The sequence below is a fragment of the Pholis gunnellus genome (genome assembly GCF_910591455.1).
Source record: "Pholis gunnellus genome assembly, chromosome: 20".
Classification (NCBI taxonomy): Eukaryota; Metazoa; Chordata; class Actinopteri; order Perciformes; family Pholidae; genus Pholis; species Pholis gunnellus.
Genome location: NC_136547.1, coordinates 3,890,695 through 3,911,355, shown reverse-complemented (window position 1 = coordinate 3,911,355; position 20,661 = coordinate 3,890,695). Strand labels below are relative to the sequence as shown.

At 43.4% G+C, this 20,661-nt stretch overlaps 2 protein-coding genes across 3 annotated transcripts; both read left to right on the top strand.

Moving 5' to 3' along the window:
• Positions 1 to 1,325: 1,325 nt before the first annotated feature.
• On the top strand, positions 1,326 to 11,034 carry klhl15 (kelch-like family member 15). The gene is made up of 10 exons (XM_079181733.1): positions 1,326 to 1,404; positions 2,586 to 2,673; positions 3,753 to 3,891; positions 4,145 to 4,333; positions 4,436 to 4,660; positions 5,865 to 6,026; positions 6,122 to 6,331; positions 6,417 to 6,607; positions 6,748 to 7,010; positions 7,137 to 11,034. The coding sequence occupies exons 1-10, from the start codon at positions 1,341 to 1,343 to the stop codon at positions 7,661 to 7,663; spliced, it is 2,058 nt and encodes a 685-aa protein (XP_079037859.1). The 5' UTR covers positions 1,326 to 1,340; the 3' UTR covers positions 7,664 to 11,034.
• An 869-nt stretch (positions 11,035 to 11,903) lies between these two features.
• Positions 11,904 to 20,100, top strand: apoob (apolipoprotein O, b). Of its 2 annotated transcripts, none has more exons than XM_079181619.1 (9): positions 11,904 to 11,940; positions 12,314 to 12,427; positions 13,049 to 13,171; positions 14,507 to 14,539; positions 15,212 to 15,266; positions 15,451 to 15,546; positions 15,980 to 16,071; positions 17,710 to 17,799; positions 18,244 to 20,100. In XM_079181619.1, exons 1-9 carry the CDS (start codon positions 11,923 to 11,925, stop codon positions 18,280 to 18,282), a joined length of 660 nt encoding a protein of 219 aa, XP_079037745.1. In that variant the 5' UTR covers positions 11,904 to 11,922; the 3' UTR covers positions 18,283 to 20,100. The 2 variants fall into 2 exon arrangements, with proteins under 2 accessions (XP_079037745.1, XP_079037744.1); XM_079181618.1 differs by having other exon boundaries at positions 18,241 to 20,100.
• Positions 20,101 to 20,661: the final 561 nt, after the last annotated feature.

The window sequence follows — 20,661 nt, the reverse complement described above, 5'->3', positions numbered from 1 at the left end:
ATTTTATGTAATAAAGCTGATGTTGTTAATACGTTTGTAGCAATCGTATAAGAATTTACAGGGCACACGTTTTAAGTACATTTTCCTTCCCCCAAAAAATAAAGAAATATATCTTTATACGTGTGTCAGGTCCGTCGTTGTTTACTGGCGTAATCAAAACGTTTTCTGTAGTTCTGTTGTGTCGTTTGTAGTTCTATAACAAATCCTGCAGTACCAGGTTTGCTGTTGTGTCAGTAGGTTTGAAATTTAACTAGATTATATTAATAAATGAATATATGAATATGCACCCTTTGACCACAACTGAAACGGTCTAATTATATTTATTCTTATACAACTATATTTAGCAAGACAATGCAAGACCTGCCTGAACGTCCTTAAAACAGGTGTTTGCACATGTATTTTAATGTAGGACTCGTTGAGTACACTGTGTAATGTGATGTGTGCCAATAGATAAAATTGCATTGCATAAAATATGTATGTATGTAAGTTATCAAATGTAGTCTACTTAACATACTTAATGCAGAAAATGGCCACTTTGACTGATATTATATATCATTTTATTATTATTGCTCATGCATTAATGATTAAGCAGGATTTGAACACATTTTTTACAATTTTGGAGTCGTACTGCAGCTTGTGAATATTTTCAATATTAATTAATCTGCTGATTATTTTCGCCATTCATCATTTTTTTATGACGCAGATGCCGAAGGGACAACCTCGCAATGTTTGTATTGTCCAACCAACAGTACAAGCCTCAACATTATTACTAAAAAAACTGAAAAGGAAAAGCACAAATCCTCAAATTTGGGAATCTGAAACCAAAACATGTTCGAAATATTTGCCAATTAATCATCTAATCGTGTCAGCTGAACTTGTTAAACTCCTGGTAGTTTAATTTATATCAAAATATTATATTTAATAAACACTTCATATACTTTTTTATGCTAAAATATACGTGACAATAAACGGTTCTGATTCTGATGATTCTAATTCTGATGAAGTGGCATGAAAACTGTGAAAACGGTTCAGTATGGAAGCCCATTCCCGCAAGCAAAAGAAAAGAAAACTATTTTATTATAGTCCAGAGTGATACATTCTTCCATCCTAATACACGATCTCTGCTGCACCGCACAACGCCCCTGAGTTCCGCAAACTCCGGAAATGACGTCGGTGCAGAAAATGGCGTCCGCAAAGCCCATAGTGGACCGCTGTGGTTTGTTATCCCGTTTAATTTAAAGAGCCTCTCATCTTCGTCTGTGACAGATGGACGATAACATGGCAGTGCACCGCTGCCGTCCGCTTTCTCCGATTCCGGAATAGAACCCGCAACTTCCTCCATGTCCGAAGGAGCCAGAGCTGCCTGGTCGAAGAGGGGCTGTTCGGGGGATTCGCACCGCCGAGGTGAGACGGCTGGATGTTAGCAAGCTAAAGCTAAGGCTAAAAGCTAAAGCTAAAGGCTGTCGGATCCCCTCCTCATAGGCTCCTCCCACCACCACCAGAGAATCGTGACAGTTAACGTGGCTAGCCAGCTAGCTTAGCCGTAGAGTAAATGACAACATATGTACTTCTTATACACACATGATTACAATTATTAGCTAGCATGAATGTGTTGCCGGAGCCTTTGTTTGAGCTTATCTTGTCTTAGCATGTAAAGGTAATCTGTAGCATACTTTTATTGAATTAACATAAACTAAATAAGCTAACAGTGGCCGTTGTGCTGCTCATGTCAGTGTAACGGCTGTTAGCCAACGTTAGCCTTTAGCATTGCCCAATCTATTCCTATTGTTGTTGTTATGACTGTAAAAACAATCCCCCTTTTTCATAACTGTTCTGTTGTGGGTGACGGCTGGCTATGAATTAGCATAGCTTGCTAATGTCATCAACCTGTTGTTGTTTTATTATTATTCTTTCTATCTCATAGTTTCAATGGAGATTTAATCAGATGTAGTCTGGTCTGGTTAGAGCCCAAACATACGAGTTCAATACTTGTTCATTACTTACTTGTCTCTGTTCGAACATGTTAGCAACACTTTTGGATTATAAGGCTGTTTATTATCAGTTGATCAATTAATCAAGGTTAACAGAAAGATAATTGGCTACAATCAATTAAATTGTTTCAGTTAAATATAAACAAAAACAAACATTTGCTAGTTGTCTTTGTCGTGATATGATAGTAAATCAAATCAATATATTATGTAGTACAGTTAGTTAAGAATAAAACTATATTCTATAGAATAAAAGACAAAGAAATCCTTCAATTTGTTACATCGGTTGTCACAAATTAAAGCTGCATTCTCTCTAATGGCCACCAGGGGGCGACTCCTCTGGTTGTATAGAAGTCTATGAGAAAATGACTCTACTTCTCTCTTGATTTATTACCTCAGTAAACATTGTAAACATGAGTTTATGGTCTCAATCTCTAGTTTCAAGTCAATACAGCATGATGTTCATTTAGTAAATGATGGTCTAATATACAGTCTATGGTCTAATATACAGTCTATGGTCTTATATACAGTCTATGATCTTATATACAGTCTATGGTCTTATATGCAGTCTATGGTCTTCTTCTTGTCTCCTGTTAGAACCAGGGAAACATAAACACAGGAAATGCGAGCGGCCCCTTAGCGCTCAGCCGTCAAAGCCTGTGATTGTTCGCCCGGGCTCCAAAAGGTACGATTCTTCTGTTTACCTCTTCCTGTCACTATTGACTCAGCATCCATCTCACCCATCAAGCCTCTCTTTCTTCCTCCTGACGCATCCTGTTGGTTCTGATAACGTTGTACCAACCAAAGTCTCAGTAATAGGAGAGATCTGAGAACACAATCAAGTCAGACTGTAAACAAACCGACAGTTTATCCAGATCTTCTAAACCACTTTATTTGGAGGTGAACGACGTCGTTCACCACTGACAATGTTCTCTTTTCTAAATAAGTTTCTCTAAGCTGATTTGTTTCCAAACTGTTTTGACTGCTCATATTTAATCCCCTCTGTAATGTTTGGTACAGCGTTATTATGACGGTCAACAATCACACACGTGTCATGTCTCCGGTTGTCCTTGTACGGCTTTCATTGATTCCAGTTTGCAGGCGTTCGTGCTTTAATGAGGCGGTTGTGTTGACTTTGTCGTCCAGGTGATTGACGCTCAGAAAAGGGACATTATTAGCATCTCCCGGACACAAGGGGCACTGTCCTCTGATTGGCTCGGACAACCCCCTCTGACATGCCCGTGGCCAATCAGAGGTGAGTGTGCTGTGTGTGTGTGTGTGTGTGTGTGTGTGTGTGTGTTTTCATTTCTGAATGAGTGACTGTGGATTTGTGGAGGCGTGCAGATGTGTGTTTTCTACTTTTTGTGTGCAGAAACTAAGTCAAATCAAATATACACTTTGTGTGTGTTCATGTTGTTACTTTTTATCTCTCGCTGAAGAAGCTGATGATGATGATGATGATGATGATGCAGGGTTTCTTCCCCTTCTCTTTATTGTTACCGACCTCACTGTGTTGCAGTGGAGCCGGTTATTTCCCCGGAGTGTCGGCGCTGAAACGAACACGAGAGAGTAACGTGTTGGGAAGCAGCAGCTGAAGTGCTGAGCTTTTAATGCAGCTGCACACACAGACATCTTTAAACCGGCAGCGTTGTGCCTGCTGAATTTATTGTGGAAGAGTCGTTACGTTTGTGTTCATCCCTGCTTTATGTTCGCACCAGACAGCTTCAGTGTCGTGGCTTCATGTGCTCTCCATCATGCCTCCAGGTGTGTGATGTCGGGGGCAGATGTGGAGGTGTACCTGTCCCAGGTGCATGATGGGAGCGTGTCGTCGGGCTTCCGGGCGCTGTACGAGGAGCGCCTGCTGCTGGACGTCACCCTGCTCATCGAGGAGCACCACTTCCAGGTAGATTATCCTTGTGATAAACTTACTTGTGAGGGTTTTATTGTGTTTGAGATGACTAGAGTTCTCCAATGTGTTCTTCTCTCTGATCATGATGTGAGTCTCAGAGACAGAGAGAAAAAGAGAGGACGTCTCTACTTCCAGGTTCACAAATACAGCAAACAAGACAACAGTCTGAAGTAGAAAGGTTTCAGCCTGAGCGAGCAGGTTGTGTGTTATTATCTGTTATTTAAACTCGTATCCGTCCTCCTTACAGGCCCACAAGGCGCTTCTGGCCACCCAGAGCGACTACTTCCGGGTCATGTTCACGGCAGACATGAGGGAGAGGGACCAGGACAAGATCCACATGAAGGGGCTGACGGCCGCTGGGTTCGGCCACATCCTCCGGTTCATGTACTACGGCTCGCTGGAGCTCAGCATGCCCACCGTCCAAGAGATCCTCCAGGTGCAATGCTTCTCTACGACGTAACTGTGCTTCGTCAGGACTGACACGAAACTCACATAACCTCCTCCGTCTTCTTCTTCTTCCTCCTCCTCTCACTTCCAGGCGGCCATGTACGTCCAGCTGACGGAGGCGGTGGAGTTCTGCTGCTCCTTCCTGCTGGCTAAGATCTGTCTGGAGAACTGTGCCGAGGTCATGCGCCTCCTGGAGGACTTCAGCGTGGGCGTGGAGGGCGTCCAGGAGCAGCTCGACAACTTCCTACTCGACAACTTTGTCCCCCTCATGAGCCGGCCCGACTTCCTGTCCTACCTCAGCCTGGAGAGACTGCAGGTTTGTACGCTTAACGCGACAGAAACGTTTAAATACAAACTCTTCTCTGGGAGTTCGTGTTGTAGTTTTAGATGCACGATGAGCACGTTAACAGTGTTTGTCATTCACACATTAAACAGTGGTTGAGTTAGATTTTCTCGTTGCCAAACGATAACAAAGCAGATAAGACAAAACTTATGCTGTTTTCAAACCATCGGAGTAGGCCACAGAATATCCCTTCGGTGGTCACTCTTGAAGGAGGTGAAATAGAGGTTGTTGATTTTTATAAATATCTGGGTATTTTGATTGATGACTCCCTCACTTTTCAGCCACATGTGCAGCACCTGGTGAAAAAATTGAGGTTAAAACTGGGTTTTTATTTTCGAAATAAGCTGTGCTTTTCAACTAATGTAAAAAAAAGATTAGTTGCTGCTACTTTTCTACCTGTGTTGGACTATGGCGATCTTCTTTTTATGCACGCCTCCACAAACTGCCTTCGGATGCTGGACACAGCTTACCATGCTTCACTGCGGTTCATTACAAATTGCAAAGCTCTGACTCACCACTGTGAGTTATACTCTCGGGTTGGTTGGCCTGCTTTGACCACCCGGAGGCTCAGTCATTGGCACACCTTCATTTATAAATCTATTCTTGGCCTGCTCCCGAACTACCTGGGTGTCCTCATCATGAAGAGAAGTGTCGGACAATACTCTTTGCGTTCCCAGGACTTCCTCATGCTCACTGTCCCAAAAGCCAGAACGGAATTGGGAAAACGGGCTTTTGTGTACTCCGCACCTTCATCGTGGAATATGTTGCAAAAGGACTTAAAACTGAAAGAGCTGATACCATTTACTGCTTTTAAATCAATATTGAAAGCAATAGAGGCAGGTTCCCTAAAATGTAAATGTTTTTTAAATTGACTCGGTTACGTTATTCTCTTAACTTTTACTTTCTTTTAACTTGTCTTGTTTTGTGTTGTCTGTCTGTAACTACGTGTCTCTGATGCTGCTGCCGGTCTTGGCCAGGTCTCCCTTGAAAAAGAGATTTTTAATCTCAATGGGACTCTCCTGGTTAAATAAAGGTTAAATAAAAAAATAACATAAAATGAATACGCATAAGATATGACTACGTACAATATTATTGACAAGATGTTTTTACAAGATATGCAATATGATATGAAATATGATCTCTCTGTCTCTCTCTCGCCCTCTCTCTCTCTCACCAGGCGTACCTGAACAGTGACGCTCTGAGTCGCTTCCCAGAGATCGAGCTGTATGAAGCCGTCCAGTCGTGGCTGCGACACGACCGGCGGCGCTGGAGGCACACCGACACCATCGTGCAGTCCATCCGCTTCTGCCTCATGACGCCCGCCAACATCTTCGAGAAGGTGGGTGCTGCGTTTCTGACACATTTTGACTCCTTTTTGTTTTCCAGGATCAGCAGTTCTTTTCTTTTGTGACGCCACTTTCTTCCTCTCCACAGGTGAAGACGTCTGAATTTTACCGTTACTCCCGACAGCTGAGGCAGGAGGTGGATCAGGCGCTCAGCTACTTCCACGATGTCAACCAGCAGCCTCTGGTGGAGACGCGCTCCAACCGCATCCGCTCCGTCCGCCCGCAGACCGCCGTCTTCAGGGGGATGATCGGCCACAGTATGGTCAACAGCAAGATCCTCCTGCTGCAGCGCCCAAAGGTGTCCGCTCCGTTTGTCCCGCCGGCTGCTTTCGATCCGTTCACATGAAGTGAGTTCCAGTAAGCTGAGCTTTTTGGTCCCTCAGGTGTGGTGGGAGCTGGAGGGACCTCAGGTGCCGCTGCGACCGGACTGCCTGGCGATCGTCAACAACTTTGCCTTCCTACTGGGCGGCGAGGAGCTGGGGCCCGACGGGGAGTTTCACGCCTCCTCCAAAGTCTACCGCTACGACCCTCGACAGAACTCGTGGCTCCGCATGGCCGACATGTCAGTGCCCAGGTGAGAGGAGCCCACGAGCCCTGGCTGTTTGTCACATGATGTTCATTTCAAGGAAACAGATCCCCCCTCACGGACACAGTGTGAAATAAAGTTTTATTTTATTCACCGATGCATATTCGTGGTGTGTTTGTCGTCCGCAGGTCAGAGTTTGCCGTCGGCGTCATCGGCAAGTTCATCTACGCCGTGGCGGGTCGCACGCGGGACGAGACCTTCTACTCCACGGAGCGCTACGACATCACGGAGGACCGCTGGGAGTTCGTGGACCCGTACCCGGTAAACAAGTACGGTCACGAAGGAACCGTCCTCGGCGGCAAGCTGTACATCACCGGCGGCATCACCTCCTCCTCCACCTCCAAACAGGTGTGCGTGTTCGACCCGGGGCGGGAGGCTGGAGGTGGAGGAGGTGGTGGTGGTGGAGGAGGAGGAGGAGGTGGTGGTGGTGGTGGTGGTGGTGGAGGAGGAGGAGGAGGAGGAGGAGGAGGAGGAGGAGGAGGAGGAGGAGGAGGAGGAGGAGGAGGAGGAGGTGGAGGTGGCGGCGGCGGCGGCGGCGGCGGCGGCGGCAGCAGCAGCTCAAACGGGTCCGACGCACACAGGACACGCGCCGGCCGCGGCCCGCCGCTGCCCGGCACCCACGCCAGCTGCTGGGAGAACAAATCCAAAATGAACTACGCCCGTTGCTTCCACAAGATGATCTCCCACAACGGGAAGCTGTACGTGTTCGGAGGCGTGTGCGTGATCCTGCGGGCGTCCTTCGAGTCGCAGGGCTGCCCGTCCACCGAGGTGTACGACCCGGACACGGACGAGTGGACCATCCTCGCCTCCATGCCCATTGGGCGCAGTGGCCACGGGGTGGCGGTGCTGGACAGGCAGATCATGGTGCTGGGCGGCCTGTGTTACAACGGCCACTACAGTGACTCCATCCTCACCTTCGACCCCGACGACAACAAGTGGAAGGAGGACGAGTATCCCAGGATGCCTTGCAAACTGGACGGTCTGCAGGTGTGCAGCCTGCACTTCCCAGAGTACGTGCTGGAGCACGTCAGACGCTGCAGCTGAGATCTGCTCCACAGGGAGCCTCCTTTTTCTTTTTTTATAGAAACGGGAAATGTGCCGGCGCTGACGGGGGGCCAGGTGTCTCACAGGTGTCTCACAGGTGTCTCACAGGTGTCTCACAGGTGAGGAGACGGGCTTTTGAAAAGTAGAGACCAGCACTTACCTCCAGGTGAGAGGAAACATGGCCCCAGTGGGCCGTTACTATCTGCTGTTCTCAATGAAGCCAATCAGAGTGTGACGCGGTGAAGACGCTAATGTACGTTAGCGTGAACATTTTCAGAATTAGCTTTCTCAGAAAATTTTAAGGAAAAAAAAAAAAGTTTTGTGGAGAGAAAGAAGAAAAGAACCAGTTAAATTCTGCTGGTTTGTTTGGACTGTGGTCAGTTTCCTCTTCTACTACTCACTTGTATTTAGGCTGTCCAGTCAAGCTTATCGCAGAAACGCACTGGAAGCAACACGTTCATTTACAAAGGGAGCTTTTTTATTTATATTTCTTATTCCAGCGGTCAAACTATCTATTTAAAGGCAAACGGACATCGTTAATCAAGTCGCTCTTATCGAGAAGTAGATTAGTGAGAGCCGAGGCTTTTTCAAACAATCACAAATATATCACACCAAGTATACAACCGGGTATATAAACACGTCTTTAACACTCTCCACTGTAGTGTAGCTACTCCTACGTTGCGTCTCCACATTATTAAAGCGGTCTGGAGAGATTAAACGGATGCTTTGACCACGTTGGTACAGACGCTGCTTCAAAAAGTCTCACATTTGCTTCCAGTGCGTTCCAGCGTCTCGTCCTAACTCTGCTGTTTACTCCCAGATATCCACCATACTGTGCTCATGTTCACGCAACATCACCCGTGTGTGTGTGTGTGTGTGTGTGTGTGTGTGTGTGTGTGTGTGTGTGTGTGTGTGTGTGTGTGTGTGTGTGTGTGTGTGTGTGTGTGTGTGTGTGTGTGTGTGTGTGTGTGTGTGTGTGTGTGTGTGTGAGCTGAATGCAAAACATACCACGCGGTACACGAGGGCATTCCTTCATTCATGCAGTGACGTCGTGGTGGTGACAGGTGCTTTTATTTTGGAGGTTACGTGCACAGGAAGGAAAGAGCAGCGCTGACTCCGTCTGGTCACTGGCAGTGCTTCACCTCCATCTACATCCCCTGCACTTTATTGTTGTTGTTATTATTTATATGGGTTCCTATTGAGGCTGTAAATGCACTTCAGAGCAGCTGCAGTATTACAGCGTGCTGTGATGTTACACACATTCAGTCTGACATGAACCGTCTGCGCTGATGAGTCCAGACCTGAAACATGCAGCTGGTTAAGCTGTTAGAAACGTTGGGCCTCGTGCAGGAACCTTCTTTTATTCTCCTCCGAGTCCGATTCACTGAATGCTCAGCTGGACAGAAACAAGTCACCAAAGATTTAACAACACGGTCACTCTGCTGAGCTTCAAGTCAACAGACACAGCTGTCAGTGAGGTGGAATTAAAGGGATAGTTCACAACCTTTATGAGGACGTCCAGTCAGTGCTGCTGAAGAACTACATTCCCCAGCATGCACTGTATTGAGAGAGAACGCTGAGCTACGGGTTAGCTACGTCTGATTTAATAATCATAAATAAACTCACTATGTCAGTGAAGGAGATATTCTCACACTAAACAGAGCCAGCAGAGTAGCGAATCAGCTAAAGGACAAAACAGGACTAATATGAGACTCACAGAGATATTAGATTGTATGATACAGATTACAGATGTTACAGATACCTGAAATAATGACATCTGGAACTACTGGAGAATATAGAATGTAAGTAAAGAAAGCTCTCAGTAAATACGCAGCCATGATGATGCTGCTGCTGAATCCTCATCTTGAGTGTTTTTGTTCGTGTAGTTCTTAAGATTCTGATTTCAGGTGTTTTCCTCTACGAGTCTCGACCACTTAAAACAAAAGAAGTGAACCTTTGTTTCCTTGCATCCTTCCGTACGGCCGGTTCCTGCACGAGGCTCTTTGTTTATTCACCTGTAAATACAAACCAGCGTTCATCTCTCCTCCAGCCGTAGAGCTCAGCTCAGAAAGCAGCGCTCCGTGTTTCAGACCAGAGTGAGTTCATCTCAGACGTTGAAGCGTGCGTCACTCACAGCAGACTCGTACTGCACAGCTCGTCCTCTCCACATATTTATTTTTTACTTTTTTTTTAATGTCATGAGCCAACTGTGAAGAGAAGGGCTAGAGCACATACTGGTGCAGTTGTCTGTCAGCCGTGTATGTTTTTTAAGTTGTTAAGTTATTTTTCTGAAGTGTTGCTTTCAGCGAGCTATGCAGTAACAGTCGTAGTTTATTTATTACATGCTGAGTCGTGTTTCCACTGCTTGTGGCCGATGAATGGACGCTTCCAGCGTAAGAAGGGTTAATAACATCTGTATAGTGGAACATTTTAACATGTAGTTTGTTCTTACAGATTATGAACGTTTTAAAAGAGGGTACCGGGTCCGTTTATCACCAGAAGCTACACAAGCGATGTTTCATTCACAGGGTTTTCATTTCTTAAATACAAAGTTCTACATTTTAATTCACGTTTCTCTGAGCGTCTGTTCACATGTGATGCCTCTGTGGTCCCGCTCACATCGGAGAGAAGTGTTTGTGTCACTGTGCAACGTGTTCAACAGCAAGAGGTGTTCATCAGAGCTGCAACTAACAAGTATTATTCTCTCAACTAAGTCATTCAAATGTGAAAAATGTTTCATTTTGTTTGACAAACATTCGAAAACTAAACTGTTGTAAAAAGAAAACCTGTAAATCCTCAGATTTAAGAAGCAGCGGAAGTTTCATTTGCTTGAAAGATGGAAAAAATAATAATTAGATCATCAAAGATAGATTCTGTTTCTTCAGATTCAACAGATTTCATAAACCTCAAACTCTTCTTCTCTCCGTTATTAAAGTGTAATATTCTGTTCTTCCTCCCGGTGAAGGACCACAGAAGAAGTCACAGGTGGTCACAAACGTCTCATGTGTCACTGGTATCGTGAGCGTCGCTCTGCTGTCCTCTCGCTGCTCCTCTTCCTCCCGCTGCTCCTCTTCCTCTCGTGTTGCTGTTAAAAGAAGAAGCGTGTAACCAATTACGTACTATTGTCCTGATTTATGGCACATTCAGTCATAGCGCAGCGTCCTTTAGTCCACCGGTCTTCAGTCTGTCAGTAGGAAAACAGAATAGAGGATTCAAAAAAACAACAAACAAAAAAAAACATACCTTTCTGCAACGACTGTATCCGAAAAAGAAAGTAAAATCAGATTAACATACCTTATAATCTGAGTAGAAACTCTTTGGAAACGATTTGTAACTTCTTTCCAGAAATAAATGTTCATATTGGTCAACTTTCAGAAGACTGCGGAGTGATTTCATATGTGTGTTTGTCTGACTCTCTTCATGGACTCGTCGCAGCCTTTGTTATCGCACTAGTTTGTTATATTACTCGTATTATTGTCCCTGCTCACATAAAGCACAGACTAGAGCTGCTTCTGATGAGAACGTTATGTTGATTCATCTGGCAATTAATTACATAAATGATTTGAGTAACCTATAAAGTTTTACTGTAAAACAAAAATCAAAGAGTGGGAAAAATATAAGTACAACAAACTACATTCATTATTATTAACTATTTAAAAGGAGTAGTGTGTATTTATATTTTCTGCTACTTTATACTTATACTCTACCACAATTTAAAGGTAAACTCACCTGCATTTATCTAGTTACTAGTAACTTCATTATAATACAAAGTATGAATCATAATATACATTTGTATTACATGTTTAGCTACCCAGCAATATGTAAATGTTTTAAAGTAGCTCCGCCTTTACCAGCTGCAACATTAAAGTGATGAATTAATGCATCAATAATAATAACCAAATAATGTTCTATTATAATATTCTTCTACCTTCTACTTGTGGTACTCTTAAGTATATTTTTGCTTGTAACAGAGTATTTCTACTCTGGTATTATTGCTTCTACTTAAATAAAAAGGATCTGAATACATTTTCCAGGCTTAATAAACAAGAGCTTGACCATGCAAAACGTACAAAACAACAACTAATAAAATGTTACATTTATTTATTTCGAAAATGTGTTTATTATGTATTATTAAAGGTATTAGAATAATTCCAGCGTTCATGTTTGTTTGTTTTTTTATCAAAAGATGCGCATGCGCTCTTAAGTTTGCTACTCCTCCGGCTTTCCGTAGTAAAGCGAAAGTCTCCTCCTGGACGAGAATGTCATATATGAAACTGGTAACTCATTTTTAACGTTTGTTACCTTTATTATCACTTTAAATATTATTTGTTTCCTATTGTTTAGCTGGCATCTAGTGGAGCGTATCTCTATGGTGTTACACACTGAAATTATACAAAAAGAAACCGAGTAAAACGTTGCTAAATTAAGTCATTAGCCAATGTTAGCATGTTGATAGCTGCTGTAGCTAACAGGGTCAGTTAAACAAGCTCCTTTTTCCTCTTTATTTTAAACGTACGTTTAAAATACACATGATGTTTAAACCCCATTGGTGTCTACGTTATTAACTAAAGTGTTTTAACTGACATTACAGGCTCATTTACCGCTTTATTAGTTAGCTTTATCGTGTGTGTTCTGCCGTTGTGCCGCCAGGTGTCGCTGTGTGTCGCAGCTCCGCCTGTGACGGGCCTGCTGCTGGGCGGCTCAGTGCTGGCGGCCAGTGACGCGAAGAAGAAGAGCTCTCAGGCTGCTCTGAGCATCGACGAGGTGGGTTCATCAATACCTGACGGGGGGCGGGGGAGGGTCAGGTCAAACCAATACTCCAGTACAAGTACTGCAGTAAAAGTATGTTATCACTCTGTACTTAAAGTACAGGTACTGCATGTAGTATAAGTACATATAACATGTATTTACTAAGAGAGGAATTACAGTAGTGTGTTTTATGGATATTATTGAATGATTCATCCTCTGTCGGCTGTAACAATCTTTGTGAAAACTCCACTAAAGTCTTAGTTATTGTCTGTACACTGTAGTTGATCCTCTGTTGTGTAGAAGCGACTCTCTCTTCCAGTTCATCGCTGCTTGTTTTCACTGTTGTTGCTCTCGTGTTTTAAAAAGGAGAGAGATGTCATTGTCCTCGCCTGGCTTTATAAAACCTTAAATCAATACCAGACTACAAACTACGATCGATCAGTCGATGCCTGCTGAGCATTTGTTTGTTATTAACAAACACCTCCTTTTACAGTCTTGACTTTGGGGCGTTTTAAGTGAATTAAAGCCAAAACCTCCAAGTTTATGTCAAATATATTGTTAAAACTCCACAGCATGGAGTGGGAGGTCTTGGTGCGTTGGACTCATTCTTTAACATGAGTTGTTGTTTGTTCTAAGCTGCCATCGCTGTACACCAGCCCTGAAGTGGAGCCTCAGCATGTGGAGCCAGAGGCCGGGCCGCTGGAGCACAGCGTCGCATCGTTGAGGAGGTTAACAGAACCGTACACGACCCGGTGCCAGGTGGGTTCTAACACTTCCTGTCTCCAGAGGGTCAGCAAAGAGGTTGAAAAATAGCAAAACAACTGTTTGATCTCTGCTGGGACCAATTCTTCAGAGTTCCTGTCACCTGCATGTTAAATATAGAAGCTGGAGATGCTCAGTCTGTGTATTACAAAACTCTACCAGATCAGATCTCTCCACTGAAATATGAATTCTCAACCTTAAAGAAACATCATCAGTTCTGTGAGCTGCTGAAAACGTTTATGTACAATCGTCCTTCTGATTCTGTTGGTCCTCAGTGGCTTTGAGTACAAGTTAAACTGGTCCTGAACCAGTCTCAGTGTAGTCCTGATCAGACCTCCATCAGTAAAGAGACCATCAGAGAGAAGATGGTCTGTTTCTATAGAGTTATTCTTGATGCTCGTCATCGGAGCCACCGGGTCTGATTCTGGTGAAACCAGATGAAATCATGCAGGTTCACCAAAACCTCCTTCAGCTGAGACTCCAGCAGAGACCGGTCCACCATGGACAGACCCAGATCCTCCAGCAGAGACCGGTCCACCGTGCACAGACCCAGATCTGGAGTTCCAGAGGGAAGAGGAGAGCTCAGCTCCCGGCAGCAGCAGGGTCTCCGCCTCCTCCTCCTCCTCCTCCTCCTCCTCCTCCTCCTCCTCCTCCTCCTCCTCCTCCTCCTCCTCCTCCTCCTCCAGGAGCAGAGCTTCTCCTCTCTGCTGGAGACCCAGGACGTATTGCTGGACCCGCTGGAGGGAAGGGAGGCACGGGAGAACCAGAACCAGGACTGAGAGGGGCAGACTGTCAGACCTGCTGCAGTAACATGAGAGGTTTTCTAAAGAGACTCTGGTGCTCAGAGACACTACCACTTTAGTCCACAGGGACCAACAGAACCAACACAAGTTAAAGTTCCTCACAGTAACTTTAAGTTGTGCTCTCATCTAGTAGAAATGTTGTCATATTCCTGAAGAACCACAATCTGTCCTCACGTTCCTCTTGGATCTTCCACAGTTCAACTCTTCACTCTTCATTCCTGATCGCTGACATCAGCGTTGTGACTGCAGAATAAACACAATCACATGAGCTGAGCAGCGAAGCAGCTGATGGACATTCATCACTTTAAGTTTCCAGAATAAGACACACGAGCAACATGTTGAGCAACAAGTGGACATGAAGCACATGTGTTGTTATTATCTGGGGATTAAAGTGCAGTTTGGTTTGTTTTTGTGATGCTGAGGCAACAAAAACATGACTTTTCATATGAGACATTGTTAAGCAGTGCTAATTGTTTTTTCTTGTGTAGAATCAGAGAATTAACTTTAATTGTATGTCTTCTTATTGCAGCAAACAGGCCAAGCTGCAGTGGAGAAAGTTGAGGTTAGTCCCGTTTAAAAATATAAATGTATGTGTATATATATATATATTTTTTTTATTATGTCCATTTGTTGTTGCTGTTTGGAGGTGTTTTGATAACCTCAGCAGACTGAAGTGATACTTCTCACTACTTACTGTAGTCGTGAGTGTGTTCACTGGGTTCTAAAGGTTGAATCTTCTTTTGACAGTCGTCAGTGTGCTTTTGTTATGCTGCATAATTATAAGTGAAGCTCAGTTTTACAAACTATTTACAGCATCAAACAACTAACAGCTGGATTTATTCCTCTAATATTAGTTCATTTGGAAGTCATACATGCATGTTTATGCACATAAACAATGTATTTAAAAGCCTCGTCACTAACTCAGTCCTCAGGAAAACGTTCCATCTTCAGGTCATAAGATGAGCGTATAAACATACATACGTCACTTTACAGGTGTAACACTTCTACACAGCCTGCATACCTGTGTGTACATCTACTTCAACCACCATTAAAAACACAACTCTACACAGTAGAACCCAGAGAGCTGCTGTCTCTACTGTATACGAGTCCTCTTAGCTGAAGCTGAGCCTCCACAACGCATCAAACTTCTGATTATTAACCTGAAGTAGTTTCATACGTTATCAGAGGAAAGAGAACCTGATGTTTGTCTCTGCTGTTGATCTTTGGACCTCAGCGAGTTTACAAGACCGTGGAGCCGACAATCAACACCTCCATAACCACGGTCACAGGTAACACACACACACACACACACACACACACACACACACACACCCACACCCCAGGACCTGCAGAACAAGAACAAACTGGAACTGAAAACACTCTTCAAAGTGTGAAACTGACACATGACTGCACAGATATGTCACAACCTGTCGGCCGTCTTCTCTCAGTCTCCCTCTGTGTTTTATTTTGCAGATGTGTACCAGTTCCTCAGGGACCCCCCTTCTGACCTCTACCCCAGTGTCGCGGTGGTGGGCTTCTCTGGCTTCTTGGGACTTTATGTGGCCAAAGGTAACCGACGACGAGTCTAATCCAAGATCACTTCCTCCTCAGGAGACGACAAAAACATCTTCCAACCTTTAACGTCTCTGGTTGAATATTTGTCGCTCTGCTAACTAACTAAGTTTAGTTTCCTCCGGTGGAACATGGAAGCATTAATGTCACTCTCTGTGTGTTCAATACTTACATGGTCTTATATATTCAAACAATTCAGTACGAATATATGTATAAAAATACATCAAAACAAATTAAAATAACAACCAAACATTTGTTACATATAAGCCACATATTATATGCGTCTCATGTTCCTCCTTTAGTGGTGTCCATCCTTCTATACGGAACTGAATTATCACATTTTAAGTTTAGCCTCAGTTTAAAGTAACAAACGTTAATTGTGAGTTCTTTGATTGTTAGCAGCTGTTTTAAAGACGTCTTTCTCCTCCAGGCTCCAGAGTGAAGCAGCTGCTGTTTCCGGTTGGACTGATGGCGCTGACGGCCTCCATGTTCTACCCTCAGCAGGCGGCGGCGCTGCTGAAGGTGAGTGACCACATTCAGACTGAGGTCCGTTGAGTGATCATTACAAACCTCTGTCTGCGCAGTAATATTCAACAAATCTGTCTTTGTGTGCAAAGACGTTCCTTTAAGTTCAAAGTATTTGTTAGATGTTTTGATCAACAGTAAAGTTACATAAACCTTTCACTGTGAACTATTACTAATAATACAAGAATCCCTTTACTTCAGTTTGACCTTTTAGTGCAACTGTACTGGTTCACTTTGAGAGATATATATATATATATATCTCTCTCAAAGTGAACCGGGTAAAGTAGGTATTTACACCACAGGGTCATTGACGAGTCAGCAAAAACTCCAACATGATGGAGAAAAAGAAGATTAAATGTGTCGTCACCTCTTTATTTAATCTTCCTGCCGCTGAAACATACTCAGGAAAAACAGGAGCAGTGACACCCCCCCCCCCCCCCCCCCCCCGGCTTCATAAACAGATGTCACCGGCTCAGACGATCATCATCATCATCATCATCATCATCATCGGGCAGCTTTAAACGTTCCAGTTGGGGTCTCGGGCGTCAGCTTGTGTCGTATCGGTGTGTTTGATCAGAGACTCACTTCCTGTGAGGAAGAGGGTTGAGCCTTCCTCTCAGGAAGTCCTGGCTGTGAGTCTGCTTCTGATTTCCACCGGCTCGTTTTATTTACTGTATTTCCAGAGAGAGAGAGAGAGAGACACAAAGAGGAGAGACACACCCTGATGTGATCACACATGCAGAGATGAGAACACACAAGCTCACGTTGAGCCTCTCGTCTTCTCGTTAGGACTTGTTTGAAGTGTAATGAAGCCAAAGTCATTCATACGTCTGAAGCACAAAACCCCGATGGTGTAGTTTGATTTTATTATTATTTCAGCATGATGATGATGGTCATGATCCGTCAGAACGTTCAGCTTTACACAATCTGGTGAAAGTAAACGCTTTATTAGTGGAGACATTTTAAATGATAACATGTAGAATAAAATGTTTTTATGAAATATCACAACTTTAGGCTGTGTGTGTGTGTGTGTGTGTGTGTGTGTGTGTGTGTGTGTGTGTGTGTGTGTGTGTGTGTGTGTGTGTGTGTGTGTGTGTGTGTGTGTGTGTGTGTGTGTGTGTGTGTGTGTGTGTGTGTGTGTGTGTGTGGTTAACGTTGTTTCTCGTGTGTGTGGGGTTAACGTTGTTTCTCGTGTGTGTGTGGTTAACGTTGTTTCTCGTGTGTGTGTGGTTAACGTTGTTTCTCGTGTGTGTGTGTGGTTAACGTTGTTTCTCGTGTGTGTGTGGTTAACGTTGTTTCTCGTGTGTGTGTGGTTAACGTTGTTTCTCGTGTGTGTGGGGTTAACGTTGTTTCTCGTGTGTGTGTGGTTAACGTTGTTTCTCGTGTGTGTGGGGTTAACGTTGTTTCTCGTGTGTGTGTGGTTAACGTTGTTTCTCGTGTGTGTGGGGTTAACGTTGTTTCTCGTGTGTGTGTGGTTAACGTTGTTTCTCGTGTGTGTGGGGTTAACGTTGTTTCTCGTGTGTGTGTGGTTAACGTTGTTTCTCGTGTGTGTGTGGTTAACGTTGTTTCTCGTGTGTGTGTGGTTAACGTTGTTTCTCGTGTGTGTGTGGTTAACGTTGTTTCTCGTGTGTCCAGGGGAGTCGTGACGTGACGTACAGCCGGGCTCAGCAGGGCCGTGACACCCTGGCGACGCTGTGGAAAGAGCCTCCGTTTGGCACAAAGAAGGTGAGTCTCAGACACGTATCCAAAGCTTCTCCGGCACCATATATGTTCACGTTAAAGGGAGAGTTGTGATGTTCGATGTACTTATTCATAGTCGGTGTATTGTGCTGCGTTCAAGTTGAACTGGGAAGCCAGGATCTCTTGAGTTCCCAGTCTATGATCTGGTGTTCCTAACCTGGATGCAGCTGTTTGTGTGGATGGTCTGGTGGTAGATCATTGATCAGAAAGGTCTGTCTGACATCAAGTAAAGAGCTGAAAACATTCAGCGTTCACTTCAACTGATAGAGATTCTTTTAGGAGAACAGCAGAACATTAGTACTACACTGTAGTACTCCACTGACTAAGTAGAAGTACCACACTTCTAAACATCTCTACTGTCTCTTTAATGGTTTCTTTTTAAGGATATTCTGACTTTTGTGTCTTTTCTTCTTTTGTATTTTGGAGAAGAAAGAGCGAACAGAGAGCAACGACTCGACCGACAGCTGAGACGCAAGAAGACACACACACACACACACACACACACACACACACACACACACACACACACACACACCTGTACGTCTCCACTTCACTGAGTTTCTGAAGTGTTTGCTCTCTAGACATTAGTGATTTCTGCAACACTTCCTCATTCTTCTGTCCGTTGAAGCTGCTCAACTCCAGACTACTCACTAAACTCATGAATACAGATATTTAATCACCGTTGTTAATAAATTCAGTCATTTTGAAGGTTCCAGCTTCACAAATGTGAGCATTTACTCCTCCTCCTCTGAATCTACTCGTGTGTGTTGGACTGTTTAAAGCAGCAGCAGGATGATGATGTCACCGTTGTTCCTTATTGACTGGACCAAACCGTGAATCAATGACCAGCAGAAACAATATCAGCGTCGGCTTTAAAGGAGCGTGAGCGGTGGTTCAACAGATACTAAGAGAAAAAAAGTCCCAGTTCATATCTCTACTATTATATAATATCTTTATTCAGCTTTATTGATCTTCAGCAGAATATCTTCACAACCTGTCGACAGGTTTCAAAGAAAGTCAGCAGAGGGATTTTCTGAGACACTTCAGTATGTTTGTGAAATACACTTATTTATTTCTTTACTGAGGATGAGAAGATCGACATAAACTCTCACTCTGGATGGTAAATATGAAGCTGGAGCTAGCTTAGCTTAGCTTAGCACAAAGACTGTAAACGGGGGGAAACAGCTAGCCTGGCTCTGTCTGAATGTTATAAAATCCACCGAGCAGCACCGTCACAGGTTAACACGTTACGTCTTGTGGAACCGGAGACGTTAATCATCGAGCCTCTGGACAAAGTCAGGCTAGCTGTTTTCCATTCTTTATGCTAAGCTAAGCTAACTGGCTGTTGCTTCATATTTACTGTAAAGATATGAGAGTAAATAGTTTAAGCCTTTTCAAAAGAGACAATTTAAAAACTGTCAAAGAGTTAATAGAATAGAAAAGAGCTTCAATAGCAAACGCAGGTCTGAACTAGAATAAAACGTAACGTGTAAGAAACCGAAAAGTGCACCTTTAACTGTGCTGCCAAACTAACAGCGTCTGTGCTATTTGCATATATGTAAATGAGTTCATGTGGTTAACTGCAGAATAAAGTCTAAACTCATTTATTCTGGGATCCAGTGACGAGATGAAGCGTATGAATCAAACTCCAGAACATGAGGAACATGTTATATAAAATAATCATTTCTTCACACACTTTGTGTTTTCTCTGTCAACGTATTTATTTCCCCAGCTTGCTGCTAATATTACTGCAACTATACAGAAAAGGGCCAAATAATAATAATGTGTTAATTAACGAGCTGAGTGTTTTATCTATTACTTTGTGTGTGTGTATACACATATATAATGTATATGTATGAGGTTTTATTTGAATGCGATGTAATACAATTATTTTCTTCATTTATTTGTTTTGTCAGTGTGATGGTGTAATAAAATAAACTAACATTAACAGAAAACGTAAGAATCCGACATTGTGATTTCAATGTGGGAAAGATTTTTATTAATTAATAATTTAATATGAATAAATGTGATTGGATGAATGTGCAGTTATGTCAGAGAGAAAAAATACATTCATTAATTAATGGGTAAATAAATGGTTCAATAACATTGTTGATAAGTTCAGTAACTACATACGTCATCAATGTGTGGATCACACTCTGGTGATCATGTGACCTGTGATCACGTGAACTGTGGAGGAGAACCAGCCTGCTGCACTGACTCAAGAAGAATGAGATGTTCAGAACCTGAGTGCTGCTGAAGGTTCTCGTTTAATCTCACTTCCTCTGTTCTGCTCCTCGTTTATTTGTGGATGTAATGTGTTTCTTGCAGACAACTCTTCTTTGCTGTTTGAAACAAGTCGTGAGACGTCTAACTAGCTGTAAGAAGCTACATCAGCTGTTTCCCAACTGGAACAAAGTGTTCACGTCAGACTGAGCCTCAGAGGAGGAACCAGAGAAACACTCAGCGTTCCTCAGTTCCTCTTAAAAGCTCTGAACATATCAACTTGTTTTTACCAAATGTCCAAAATGTCAAAGCAGCAAAAAAAAAAAATTATCTCGAGGTTATTTATGTGAAAAGGACGTTCAGTACAAACGTTTATTTATTTTATGAGTTATGTTCGAGCTTCTGCAAACAAAATGATGAAGTTGTACTGTTAAGCTTCAAGTCAATATATAATATAATATATCTCACATATAAAGACTGGCTGAAGATGTTTAGTGTAGCAAATATGTCATTTCGCTCAGCTGCTCGGTGTTACGTCATCTTTCTTCCTCAGGAAACAGACGGTTTGAACGTTTTGGGGGAAATTATCTTAAAACTGGTATCTGGTGTCCATCAAGAACTTAA